General features: G+C 41.0%; 2 protein-coding genes across 9 annotated transcripts in view; both read right to left on the bottom strand.

Moving 5' to 3' along the window:
• Positions 1-4,317: 4,317 nt before the first annotated feature.
• Positions 4,318-5,637, bottom strand: REP15 (RAB15 effector protein). Its single transcript, XM_024575484.4, is given in 4 exon segments — positions 4,318-4,482; positions 4,485-4,779; positions 4,781-5,052; positions 5,055-5,637. Coding segments are annotated over 4 exon segments (699 nt in total). The 5' UTR covers positions 5,131-5,637; the 3' UTR covers positions 4,318-4,426.
• Positions 5,638-5,743: 106 nt separating this feature from the next.
• PPFIBP1 (PPFIA binding protein 1) overlaps positions 5,744-13,089 on the bottom strand; it is a 153,423-nt gene continuing 146,077 nt past the window's right edge. For all 8 annotated transcript variants that reach the window (XM_053921700.1, XM_053921698.1, XM_053921697.1 and 5 more), the window contains 6 exons: positions 11,787-11,909; positions 10,875-11,000; positions 9,930-10,118; positions 8,487-8,666; positions 7,744-7,809; positions 5,744-7,601 (listed from right to left, as the gene is read on the bottom strand). In XM_053921700.1, the coding sequence (XP_053777675.1) occupies positions 7,515-7,601; positions 7,744-7,809; positions 8,487-8,666; positions 9,930-10,118; positions 10,875-11,000; positions 11,787-11,909 (771 nt within the window). In that variant the 3' untranslated portion in view covers positions 5,744-7,514. The remainder of the gene's footprint in view (positions 7,602-7,743; positions 7,810-8,486; positions 8,667-9,929; positions 10,119-10,874; positions 11,001-11,786; positions 11,910-13,089) is intronic.

Below are 13,089 nucleotides of genomic sequence, written 5' to 3' on the forward strand. Positions count from 1 at the left end.
ATGTGCGGCTGCCTCAGAGAAAAGACTGTGAGCGTTCAGTGCGCCTCGGGCATCGATCATTATGTGAGGGGAAAGTGGCGTGATGGGCCAAGTATTTGTAATCATCACCATTCCCATCTCTTCTGACTTCTTGCTATCCCGTTACTGTTCCAAAGCAGAAGTACGGTGTGTTAGTTTCCTAGAGCTGCTGTAACAAAGTACCACGAACTGGGTGACTTAACAAATTTATTCTCTCAGTTCTAGATGCTGGAACTGTAAAATCCAGGTGTTGGCAGGGTTGGTGGTGGTTCCTTAGGAAAGTTCAGAAGGAGAATCTGTTTATGTGTCTCCCTTAGCTTCTCGTCGTTATTGGCAATACATGGCATTCCTTGGCTTGTGGACACATCACCCCAATCTCTGCCTCTGTCTTCACGTGGTGTTCTCCCCTCTGCTCTGTTTTTAAGATTAAAAGCATGGCCTTTTAGTCAAATGAATAGGGAGTTTGAATCCAGGCTCTGCTTTTATGTGATCTTGGTGAAGTCCACTTAACGTCCTTGCACTTCAATTTCAAGGAAAATAGGTCAGTAGTATCTTCCTCAGGACCGTTGCGATTGAGTTATATTTCAGAAGACCTAAGATCAATGGTGGCATTGGAATTAAGCTCAGAGTCAGTACAGCAGCCACTCTCTCTCTGTGGGGTGTGTATACGTCAGTACAATGAAGTGCAAGGCCTATACCATAGAAATTTAGGGACAAAAGAAGTACGAATCCTTATAAAATTAGTTTATATTCAGAGAATTCTTAATTTCTGAGCAAGATGTTAAGAGACTCTGTCCCACAGTCTGCCTTCCTGTGCTTTCTGTCTTTCGTTTCACCCCTTCCCTAAGAATGAAGTGCATGGACACGATTAAGAGTTAGTGGAGCCAGAGAAATGCTTATTGTTTTCTCAGACATCAAGTACAATGAAGTTCATTCTATGTTGAAAGTTAAAAAATCCTCTGTAATGCTATCGACAGGCAGTAATACCTGGTTCATGCAGTGTAAGAGTAAAGCATGTGCTAGTGTGTACAAAGGATTTACTAAGAATTGCATAGTTTTTGAGTTGGAAAAGATCTTAATGCGCAGTCACTTACTCATTATAAAAAATCTTTCCTTTGGACTTCACGACAAAACAACCCAACATATTGTAGAAACGACACTGGTTTCATGGGCATGTGACCTGCACTTAGAAGAGCCCTGTGCGTGGCTGAATACTCTGTTGTCCATCTTGAAATTTTTCATAATGTTTGATCAAGGACTCCACGTTTTCATTTTGCACTGGGCACCACAAATTATGTAGCTAGTCCTTGTGTAGACAATTTTAAATATTAAGTTTTTCATAATGGGTTTTTATTATACTTAAAACCTATATTAATCCAATGACTTTCTATCAGAGCTATTTATCAAAACTACCTCTTAATAAAAAGTGAACAAAGTATGTCTGTTCACAAACATGTTATAGGCAATATGCAAATATCCAGGTATGTGGATGGACTTTGCAACCTAAATATCCATTGAAACAGTATTGGTTAAATATATTATAGTATATACAACAGAGTCCTACTTAGATGGATGGGTCTTAATCCTGTTTGAACATTAGAATTATCTCAAGAGATACTAAAATACCCATTTAGGGTCCCTCCTTCTGACATGCTGATCCGTTGGTATAGGTGTGTTTAGAATATGGGTGTTTTATTGTTTTTAAATTCCCCAGGTAAATCTGATATGCACACAGGACTGAGAACAATTGATGTCAGCTTTAAAAAGAACCAAGTGGAGAAAAATCTATTAGTGTGAAAAATTGTACACAATATATAATTAAGTTTTTAAGGTTAAAAGGCATTTATGGATCATATGATTCCATTTGTCTAAAATATTTTTAATATACAAGTGCTGGAAGGGGAAACAGCAAACTAGAGGGAGTGGGTATGGGGTGGCAGTGAGACCCCTGAAGACTTAACTTTCCATGTTTCTGTACTTTAATTTGGCACCAGAATGCAGGTGTTCAAATAAGAAAATACAGTATTTTTTAAGTCAGCGAGAGCTTGACACTGTTTTATTTTAATTAAAAAAATATGGTGAGTCTTTCGTTTATATCACCAGCTGTTTATAACATGAATATTTACAATTTGTACTAGACTTCAAAATCTCTGTAAGCTTACAGTTTAGTATAGAAAATGTCACAAGCATTGTCTTTGAATTAGTTGGTCAGTCCCATTTTACAGGTAAAAAATCAGAGTTAAGCCACTAGACTTAAGAAAATTGAGACTCAAACCCACATTTGATTCCAAGCTGAACACTCTTTACTATACTACACCAACTTTTTGACAGCTCACTCTTCACAGCATGGCTGCAGACAGGGGTCACTATGTGCCAAGGAAACGTTAATTGGGTATTATAACCTTCCAGGAACAAAGTAGGAATAATTATTTAACAACCTTAAGAGATGTCTCCTGGGCCTATTCATGTCTACTTACCAAAGGCAGGGGCCTTAAAACTTTCCTTGATCTTTGGGTTTCCTGGAATGAAGGAATGTCAAGGGCAAATTTAGTTCTGCCTTTGAGTATATTCTTAATATTTAAGAAGTCTGCAGATACAACGTTCTAATTGTGATGTATTTCATACCCCTCATGCAATCATCAGCAAATGCTGTATGCTTTTACCTTCAACTATTCCTAAACCTGACCTCTTTACCCCTCCTCCTCTGCCACTTTGGTCTATCAAGGACCCCCTTTCCTCTCAACAGCTTTCCTTTAATAGCTTCCTACCTGTCACCCTGGGCTCTGCTCCTACTATTTCCTCCCTACAGTCTAGTCTCCGCCCAGCAGTCAAGTGAGGTTTTTAAAGGGCCAGTCAGATCAAGGCATTTGTCTCCCCAGAATAAAATCCAGAGTCCTTACAAGTATAATCTGCTTGATCTGTTTGCTGGCTACTTCTCCAACCTTGTCTCCTATCACTCTTGCCCTGGCTCACCATGCTCCATCTGTACCAGCCTCCCTGCTATGCCTCAAATGTATCACAAATACACTCTCTTCTCTGGCCCTTTGCATCTGCGGTTCCCTAGGCCTAGAACACTTTTCCAGGTATCTGCACCGGTGCTCTCTTGATTCATTCCAGATTTCTGGTTAATTTTACCCTCCTCATTGAGGCTTTCCTTAACTATCCATATAAAATAGCACCTCCTTCACTCTATCCCCTTACCCATGCTTTATTTTTCTTTACCACACTCCCATTATATTTCTTAAATATGCATTTAAAATATATTTACATATACTTACTTTCTGTCTTCCACCATTAGGAGAGAAGTTCCCCCTAAAATAGGGACATAGTTCTTTTTCCTGCTGGGTTGACAGGGCGTAGAACAGGGACTAGCATGGAACAGGCATTTAGCAGTCATGTGAGTGACTGTGTCTTCCATTTACACTTCTAAGCACTTTTCGCTCCTACCTTCTAGAGGAGGGAGGGGGGAGGGGTAATTCCCGCCCCCCCGCCCCCAACACTACTGTCTTAACCCCAGGACTTTAAGTAAAGATGGTTTTTATATATGAATACACTATCCTTACTGCAAAGGCTAAACAAGTGTTAAGCATCACTACAAGTGATTTTTTTTAAGATAGGTTTTTACATATTTATTTTTAAATATAATATTTATTTTTAGAGAGAGGGGAAGGGAGAAAGAGAGGGAGAGAAACATCAGTGTGTGGTTGCCTCTCACATACCTCCCCACTGGGCACTTGGCCCGCAACCCAGGCATGTGCCCTGACTGGGAATGGAAGGGCGACCTTTGGTTCCCAGGCCGGCACTCAATCCACTGAGCCATACCAGCCAGGGCTACAAGTGATTGTTATACGAGTTTAAATCACATGTAAAGCTAACACTTAAGCAGACCCCAATGTGAATCCCACCAGGGGCCTCTCTGCACAGAGAAAGCAGTTCGGGGAGATGTGAGAGTAAGGGCAGCGGTCACAAAGCAGTGCGAGGTTTTTTGCTCAGTCCTCCAGAAGGGAAACTGGCATTGCAAACGTAATTACCCTGTTCCACAGTCTTGCCCACCACCTCTCTCTCCCCTCTCCCACCCACGGCCGGGAAAACACAGTGTACACTTTCAAGAGCTAGACTCATTTCAAACAAACACCTATTTTTTTTTTTTGTAAGTCAAACTTCTTGTCTCGTTTTTATTACTGAGTAAATAGATGAAAGATTAAGCTAAACTGTCAGTTTCCCCAACAACATGGGAAAAGTTTTCCTCTCACCGTAATTATGACACATACATTTTGACCCAATTTTCATTCATTACAGGGAGGGTGGAATCCCATGCTGGGATGATACAAGTGGATAAGCTTGCTTATTAGAATAAAACGTCTTTTTCTTTTCATCTTACAGGCCAGTCTCATCACACAAATCCAGTTCAGAGGATGCTAATGTAAACCTTGCCCACCTCTCTTAGCCTATCTTTCTTACTCAGTTTCCAAGCAGCTCTCTGATGGAGACAGAGTCTTCAGTTTCCAGGACAAATTGTGCCACAGCCTTCCTTCCTGGCAGATGGCCCCTTGCTGGTTCACTTTTGACACTGTCCAGGACAACTCCTCTGACGTCTTTAGGCTTTCCTGGCACACCAAAGATGATGAACAGGCCCAGACAATCCTCTCCTATCAAGTTACAGAATTCTTCCAGCTTATCAAATCTGCTCTTCCCGGAGGACAGCTCTGCCCCAGACTCTGGATTGGGGTGCTCACAAGGCTTAGGTTCCACAGGAGTTAAGAGAAGACATCTGCAGTGTCTGCACTGCCGGCTGAAGCCTTATTTGCTTATCGGATCCCCACAAGGTCCAAATCCAGTCCGCCCCAAACAGTAGGGCTCGGTGCTTGGTCATCTTGGGGGTGGTGAGCCACCCATCAACTCCCTTTTCTTGGCAGAAAATGACGAGGTGGATTAAGAAGATCTCGCTCAGGGTGCTTGGAGCTGGGCATAGATGGCTCAGAGGGTCTTCAAATGCAAGACGCCCCTGCAGCTTCTCAGCAGCATGCGCGACAGCTCACTGACCGCCCCACAGACTTGGAGAACCTCTTTGCTGTCCTTCAGAGCCGACTGTCACGATGGCCTTTGCCCCATTTTCTCTGCGCCCAATCAACACTGCCTCCAAATGTCAAACATGTGAACCTCGTTCAGAATGACTTCTTTTGCGGAGTAAAAGTCTTGCCGTGAAGTCTCATCTGTCATTGTCGTCTCAGTTCGCCAACTCCACAGCTTACTTGGTGTAGCTAAGCGTGTACACTCACAGCTAAACACATAGGTCTCCCTGTCTGCCAGCCGGGTGTGTGTGTTCATACAGACTCCTGCTGGTTTGTTAAGTCAGACATACTAACTTTCACAAAAACATCTGTTCTCCAGTTACATTCACTCTGCTTCTAATATTTAGTTATCTTTTCCAAGATATGTTTCATCTTTCAAGTTTTAGTTAAAGTAAAAATAGCACTTAATTCTTTAAAGAACCATACACTCTCTACAACTAACTTCTTCCAATTTGCAGGCGAGCCATTTCTCTTTGCTTTTCCAAGATCCCCTCTGCCATCATTCCTCATTCCGCAGCTCAGCTGCCTACGCTTCCTGTTGAAAAATTTCATGGGGGTTTGGAATTGTAAAGAGTTCACTGTTATCTCTATCAGAAATAAAGCCTAGTGGTTATTCTGAACAAAGGAAACTCAAGGAACAGACAATAAAAATATGAGGCAATTATCAGCTGACTTTATTTCTTTTCATATGGTGACACCAGCATGTATAATATTTTATAAGTAAAATATATATCATCAAAAAAGTCTTAACCACGTCACATATCGTCAATTATGTTACAATGTCCTGAATAAAGACTATTTGGCATCTGTAACAGTCTCCTGGTATTTTTAACCAGGTTTGATGATAAATTGTTTCTCAAATAGTAGCATAAATCCACATTAAAATAAAACACCAGTACATTAAGAGTCCAATACAGTTACCAAATAATGAATGGTAGGGAGCAAAAGATGAGTGTTAGCATCAAGTCACTGTAGTTATGAATAAATAGTAGGGTAGTATTATAGGTTCCTGGACGACAAGCTCGGTATCTTGCCGGTAACTTGAATGATCATATCACTGGCATTCGACACGGTTTATAAGCCCACTGGAATATAAGGAATTGCCCGCCCCTGTGCCAATTTGTGGAAACCGGCCTTTACCATTGTCAGCTATCATGAGTATTGATGTAGTACTGAATGAAAAAGAGAATATTATTTCTAAAATCCCTAAAACGAATAGTAAACAGAGGAACAGTTTTTGCTGAAGCCTTCTATTTTTCTTTATAAAAGAATATTTATTTGGGCCCTGTGCTACAAAAAAACGATCTATAGTTTATCACCACAATGTAGCCATTGTCAAACTAACTGTCCAGCCTCAGAGTTATTGAACTCTGATTGAGAAAAAATGTTCAACTACTCAGCTTTTAAAAAACATTCCATTCATTAACAGCCTGAGAAATGTGCAATTAATAACATTAGTCAGACTGTTGCTATTTTGATGCAATGATATATTTAGCAAAAGAGGAAAATAAGAATCTTAATACTGTGAAGGTTTTTGTTCTGGTTTGGTTTCTTCAGAAATTATTTCTACAAATTTGGGGGGAGCTTCTGAACACAATCAAGTTAATAGATTTTAAATGTCCCTCAAGTTCTTCCTTATAAGTTAAAAGAATCCAAGATTAAGGCTGAAGTTCTTAAAAAGCTAACGGGTCATTTTGTGATATGTCATCCAAGGGAAGTTATTTCATACATACTAACACAGTGCGAATGATCAGCATCATTCAATTTGGTTGTGGAGAAAGAAAGATCACCCCGACCTGTCCAAGAACCAGCTGGCACATGAAAACGTTGAACACCGTATTTTTTCAATGTGATCTTTAACCATCTTCCTTATGTATGTCACAAAATTAGAGTTCTATGTACTAAATATATATACACATTTAGAAAAATATATAAAAATAGGACACTAAGAGGCCAGTGGAGGTGTGGCTGGCGTTCAGCGGGCACGCTGGGTGCTGAGAGAAATTCCACATAGGGACTTTGAAAGCCTCCAGGTTCCGCTTCCACGGTAGGCCACCACGCTGCTGCCACACCGACAGGACAGAATCAGCCACCTTCGGGTGACCGCTTCCCCAACTCCCCCATGCTGTGACCGACGGGAAACACTACAGCAAAGTACTCATATAAATGCAATACTTTAAATATAATATATCAGATTTTTACATTAAATAGAGGAAAAACAATTATACTCTCATTCACCAGTGTCTCACTTTCTGTGGCAGCTTTAAAATAGGCATATATCCCCTGCTTCCCATTCCCACTTGTACATGAGAAGATGGACCACTGAACAATACACAATCTGCTGCTTGGTGGATATACTTGTTGTGTTTGCGGAATACAGTGCAAGGAGACCAAGGGCTCCTGATGCTCATCCAGGTGCTACGGTCAAACGTTGGAGTCCTCATCGGTAATGCTGGCGCTGGGGGACCGGGCGGCGAAATCTTTAAACATGTCGTCTTCCTTTAACATGTGCTGGAGAACAAGGAGACGGGAGTCACACACACCGGGAGCCGAGGGCTCGGAACTACACATTCTGCACTGCACACGCAGACCCTCGGGCTTATTTGCAAACATGTTCTTAGAGCAAGATTTTAAATTCGTTTCGCAAACTTACTGTTAGGTTGTTGATGCCTTCAGAGAATGCACCTATCTGCCTCACTGTCCCTTCTGAATCTTCCATCTGCAAAGAGCACACCGTAACGTGACAAACTCGTTAGCACACTTCAAGGACAGTGCGGCAAAATGAACGGAAGTCTAATAAGAAATAAGGTAAGTTGTATTGAATGGGCTAGGAGCAACAGAACACTTCTGTTGACAATGTATTTGCACTACTGTAATTAGATGTTAAAATGTAAAAGAAATTCTACTGGCACATCTAGACTGAATGCTCTGATAGTAACAGTGGCACCAAAGCATTATCGATTAAAGGACAATATTTGGTCCTATCCTTCATACTGAAAAGGCTAAGTAGTATGAGCTTGTTTTAGTACCCAGATTCCCTTAGTACAGAGACAGGATAACAGGGTAAGCAGCACAGGTTTGGGGGCCAGCCTGGAGAGCTGGAATTCCACCTCTTCTATCTCTCTGTGCCTCAGTGTCCTTATCTCTAAAATTAGGACAAGAATACTCCTTATGTTTTAGGGTTACCACAAACATCAATATATGTTAAGTGCTTAGGATAGTGCCTGGGAAGTAGTAAGTAATCTGTAAGTGTTCACCATTGTTTTATTATTTATTATCTTTGTTTTTAAGCATTTGAAGAAGACTTCCTTTCTTAGTAGATACAGTACAAAAAGTTACCATTTAGTGTCTCAATGTCGGAAGAACTTTAAAATAGGTTTATAATGTCGCATTTACCTGCTCTAACCGGTCCAAATCATCTTCATCATACAGGCGCATGTCCAAGCCAGGTTTAAGTCCTTTCTTAGACATGTTTCCTGATGCCTGTCCCAGTTCCATGGGACAAACATATTCTTCCCCATCTTCCTGTTTCTTCTTTCTCAGATTCCCAAAATTGCTGAAGGTGAGTTTCTTTGGCTTTAAAAGAGAGAAAACAAAAACACCCAGGAATTTGATAAAATTCACATAACAAAGGGCTAAGAACACACATGATTTAATTATTCATTCCATCATAGAGAAAAGAGCAACTGAATGATTAAATTTGCAGAAAACAAAGGCGGCCGAGGCATAGGATTGATGCATCCAAATATGATCAATGATCCTGTTAAGTCTCAGAAAATCGGGCTTGTTCTCCTCACTCACACCAAGTAGCTGGGTAGTCACGGCGATGAAAGCAAAATAAGCAAAAGGCCCTCGTTTTGCCCTAACTTGACTTAATACAATGAGATTTCTTAGGGTTACATTCAATTTTGCAAGGCTCTCCATTCTAAGGTCAGCAAACGAATGTGGCCCTTACTGTATTTTCTTTTTAGGTGAGGCTGTGATTATCTCGCAAGCCTGTTCTGCTTCCATGACAGGATGCTGACTGCTGAAAGAACCCCTGCTCTTTCGCAGACAAAACTTCCAATGTTGCTTAGAAGACAAACTCCACCCCCGTCACTGGGTAGCCATTGTTAAGATGGTGATCAGGTTGATGCTGAGAATTTATATAGAACAGAATCTCTCAGAGGTTTCAAATCCAACACACCTTTTAAGGGAGAAATGGAGCTGAAGAGAAAGTGCCAAGAAGGTAGAGGGGTCAAAAAAAAAAGAACTTGACAGATACTTGTGAAGAAGCCAGCAAGGCCTATACCCACATTAAGCTGGTTGAGATGACACTCAGAAGAATTAACAGAGGCATGATTTGAAAGAAGAAAAATTAGTGTGAACTGCGTATGATCAATGAATCCAGGCAAACTAGGAATAGCCATTCTCTGCCGGTCTACCTTTTCCTAACGTGCAAGGTTGGTCAATATACACCAGACGAGCTCAATCTGTCTGAGGAGAAATGCAACTGTTATACTTGATTTATCCAAAGCCAAAATAGGACAACTACAGACAATATTTGGGTCCAACTCATGGGCTCTCTGCCTTGGCAATGTTTCAATTACAAAAGCCAACACCATGTTCTTTCTTATTGTTAACTCCAATAAAATAAATGACTTCAGCAAAAATACCCCCGGGAGAAAACCTTCAAAACTGCATTTTATTGATTACTCTTAAAGGTGCATATACCTTCAACCTACCCACAAAACTTAGTAAATCCCAGAAAATGGGATAACCAGGTAACAGTCAGAACTGAGCCTTTGCTATATAGCTTGTGGTTTAACCCATAATTAAATGATACGGGCTTGAACCAACCTTCACTTTGGCAGTGGCTGTTAGAAGCACGTAATCTGGTAACTCCATGGCATCACGCTTCTGGCGCTGGGCCTCAGCACCAATCAGAAGGTTGAAATGAGTGGCCAAATGTCTTCGCAACAGGGTCTTACTCTGTGGGATGTTCAGTAACTGAGCCATTGTTTCTACATTAAAACGAGGCTCTAGAACCTGTAAGAAAAACAAAGATTGTGTAAGGTACCCTGTATCACACAAAACTCTTTCACTAGGTTATCTACAGTGGCCCTCTCAGTAAGATACTCAGAGTATGGACTCTAATCTTTAATTTACATAACTTTTATTCTTTTTGTCCAAGCTAATGAGAGGTAGAGCTGGTCCTGATATCCAAGTCAGGAGGGCTTCTACCTCTCTGAGGTATTCCATTCAGGAGGCCTTTGGAAGTCAACGTTTTTGCAACCTCTGTGTGCAGAAATACGATCTGTATCTTTGGAGAGGCTTTAAAACAGGGGTGTCAAATTCATTTTCACTGGGGGCCATATCAGCCTCACGGTTGCCTTCAAAGGGCCGAAATAATTTTAGGACTGTGTAAATGTAACTGTTCCTTAAAGTTAAGGTGTTGAAATTACATTCGGCCCTTTGAAGGCAACCGCGAGGCTGATGTGGCCCCTGGTGAAAATGAGTTTGACAGCCCTGCTTTAAAACATGATCAAATGGGCGCCAGAAGCCAGGTGTTATCCAACATAAAGAGGACAATGAAAGACATGGGTTTAAATCTGACCTAGAGTAATATGATAGTAAAGAGCAAGGGAAAATACATGCTGAAAGTAAAAATTCACCAGAAATAGTGCAGGAGAGTTGGGTTAGATAACTTCAGGATTGTAACAAGTAAACCACTAATTTCCTACCCGTTCGATTGAAGGAGAGAAATGATAGGAAGCCAAATTTAAATTAAAACAAGACTTTTACCATGAGCCCACCATGGACACCACTGCCTCTGAGGTTGGGGGCATATTCTGCCAAGTCCACGGAGCGCAGCCACTCCATCACGCGGTGATTAGTCCATTGCTGCACCTCTGACGGCGTGGTGCTATTCTACGGGAACAGAGAACCGCGGGGGGCTTCAGTCACCAACTGTGGGATTCCAAATATTAAGCCCGCATGTTCGGTCTAGAAGTCTGCCCCACTGAACAGAGTTACTCAACATCCCACTAAACGTTTTGGAAAAGGGTAAGAAAGTGTTCGCAAACTCCAATTCTCTTTGAAAAAATTTATGTCACAACATTTTTAAGCTTTTTTTTTTTTACATACTATTAGAGCAGTGTTTTAGGAAAGGAAGTCTTTATAGTGATATTTACTCTCTGGCTTAAGGAGGCAGGAAAATAAAATACACTCAAGAGAAGGAGGAAGGGAGCCCTGGTGGGTGTGACTCAGTTGGTTGGAGCATCGTCTCATAAACTGAAACATTGCAGGTTCGATTCCCACTCAGGGCACATGCCTGGGTTCTGGGTTTGGTCCCAGTTGGGGTGCATGCAACCAATTGATGTTTCTAACATTGATTTCTCTCTCTTTCTCTCTCCTTCCTTTCTCTCTCTCTTTAAGATCAACAAGCATGTCCTCAGATGAGTATTTAAAAAAAAAAAAAGAAAAAAAGAAAAACTAGGAAGAGAAACTAAAACACAATCCTTGGCTACCGTTACACAGGTACAGTCATCATGGGAGGAACAGAAGGAATAAAGGAAAACAGAGCCTGGAGGAGGCTCTGAGGAAACCAGAAGCCTCCCTGTAGGCTCCAAGAAGAAATGGCTCTCAGTTTTGCACACACGGGCTGTCCCATGCATGGAAAGCGCATACTGTGCAACCTCCAACCTCAGGTGCTACCTCGTCAGATGGCCGCCTCCGTAGACAGTTTGGCTCGAAGTTATTGATCCTCAGGACCTGGATGGCCCTTTTGATACTGAGATGATGCAGCACACTCACAACCTTCAAAGACAGTAAGTCATCCTGCAGAAAAGAGCAAACAGCGGAGCTCGTGGAGCAGGAGAACCTCCTCAGGGAAATCTCAGAAGACGCACAAAGTAGCAGGGCCCCTCTACCAATAGGCCCCGAGGGCTCATCGTCATGTTCAAAGCCTTTATTTAACAGCAGGGCACCTTTTCTTGTTCCAATGAAAATCTTCTCCAGGACCCCAATACATAACAAAAGCAAAATTCAAAAAGTTCCAACTCAACTGACTTTCACCTATTTCTCTCCCTTTCAGACATTCTGAGATAGGATTGTGGGACTCCCCAGCTCTCAAAAAAAATTAGTTTGAAAGCACGTGCTAGGTCACTACAAAAGCTGACCTGCTTTGATAAAGCAGAGTGCTAACAGCAAGTGATGTTCATTGGTGAGTGAGGTTTATTCCTGAGCTAAGTAACATATCAGTCTTGAAAAAACCCAGAAGAGTGGGCACATTTTACTGTCCCCCAACCTCAAGAAATCTCTAGTTCTAGATTTTTATGCTTTAGCTAGCAGACATCGTGGACGTTTTCAAAACTGTATGTCAACCAACCAAAGCAAAGGTCTTCTTGAGAGCTGAGTATAAAGAAATGAAGTTATAAGTATCAACACACAGCACCAATCAATTCCTGCAAGGAATAACTTTCGCCAGTCTGTGGTCATTGGGCATATTTCAAACATACCAAACACACCCAAACAAATTATTTTAGAAGAAGGTGATTTGGGGGGCAGTGTCAAGATAAGCACGGCCCCCTTCCAAACACACCCTGAAAACAAACAAGGCAAACATCCATTTTAGGCACACCTTACTGATAACACATTTCCTATGTAGAAAAAAAGTATTATAAAAATATTTTAATTGTAGGCTATCAAATCTTAAAGGCTACTAACAGAGCAAAAATTCCTTCCTACATTTTTTCTGAGTTAATTTCTTAAAGGTAGTGCCTTATAAATTAGAAAGGATATTTAACATATTTTAACCTAAAACTGAGGCATCCATTTGAAACATTTCCATGTGGGCTATTTTCAACTTAAAGTCTATCAGCTTTTCTAAAAAATGCAAAGTGTAATGTAAATAAAATGTAATTATTTTAGTTTAAGGGATTTTAAAAGTAGGGGCCATTTCTCTTTTAGTCAAAACACTTTTTTTATTTTTAAAAATCTTTTATTTTTAAGTCTTAAT

The sequence above is a fragment of the Desmodus rotundus genome, chromosome 3 (assembly GCF_022682495.2).
Source record: "Desmodus rotundus isolate HL8 chromosome 3, HLdesRot8A.1, whole genome shotgun sequence".
Lineage (NCBI taxonomy): Eukaryota > Metazoa > Chordata > Mammalia > Chiroptera > Phyllostomidae > Desmodus > Desmodus rotundus.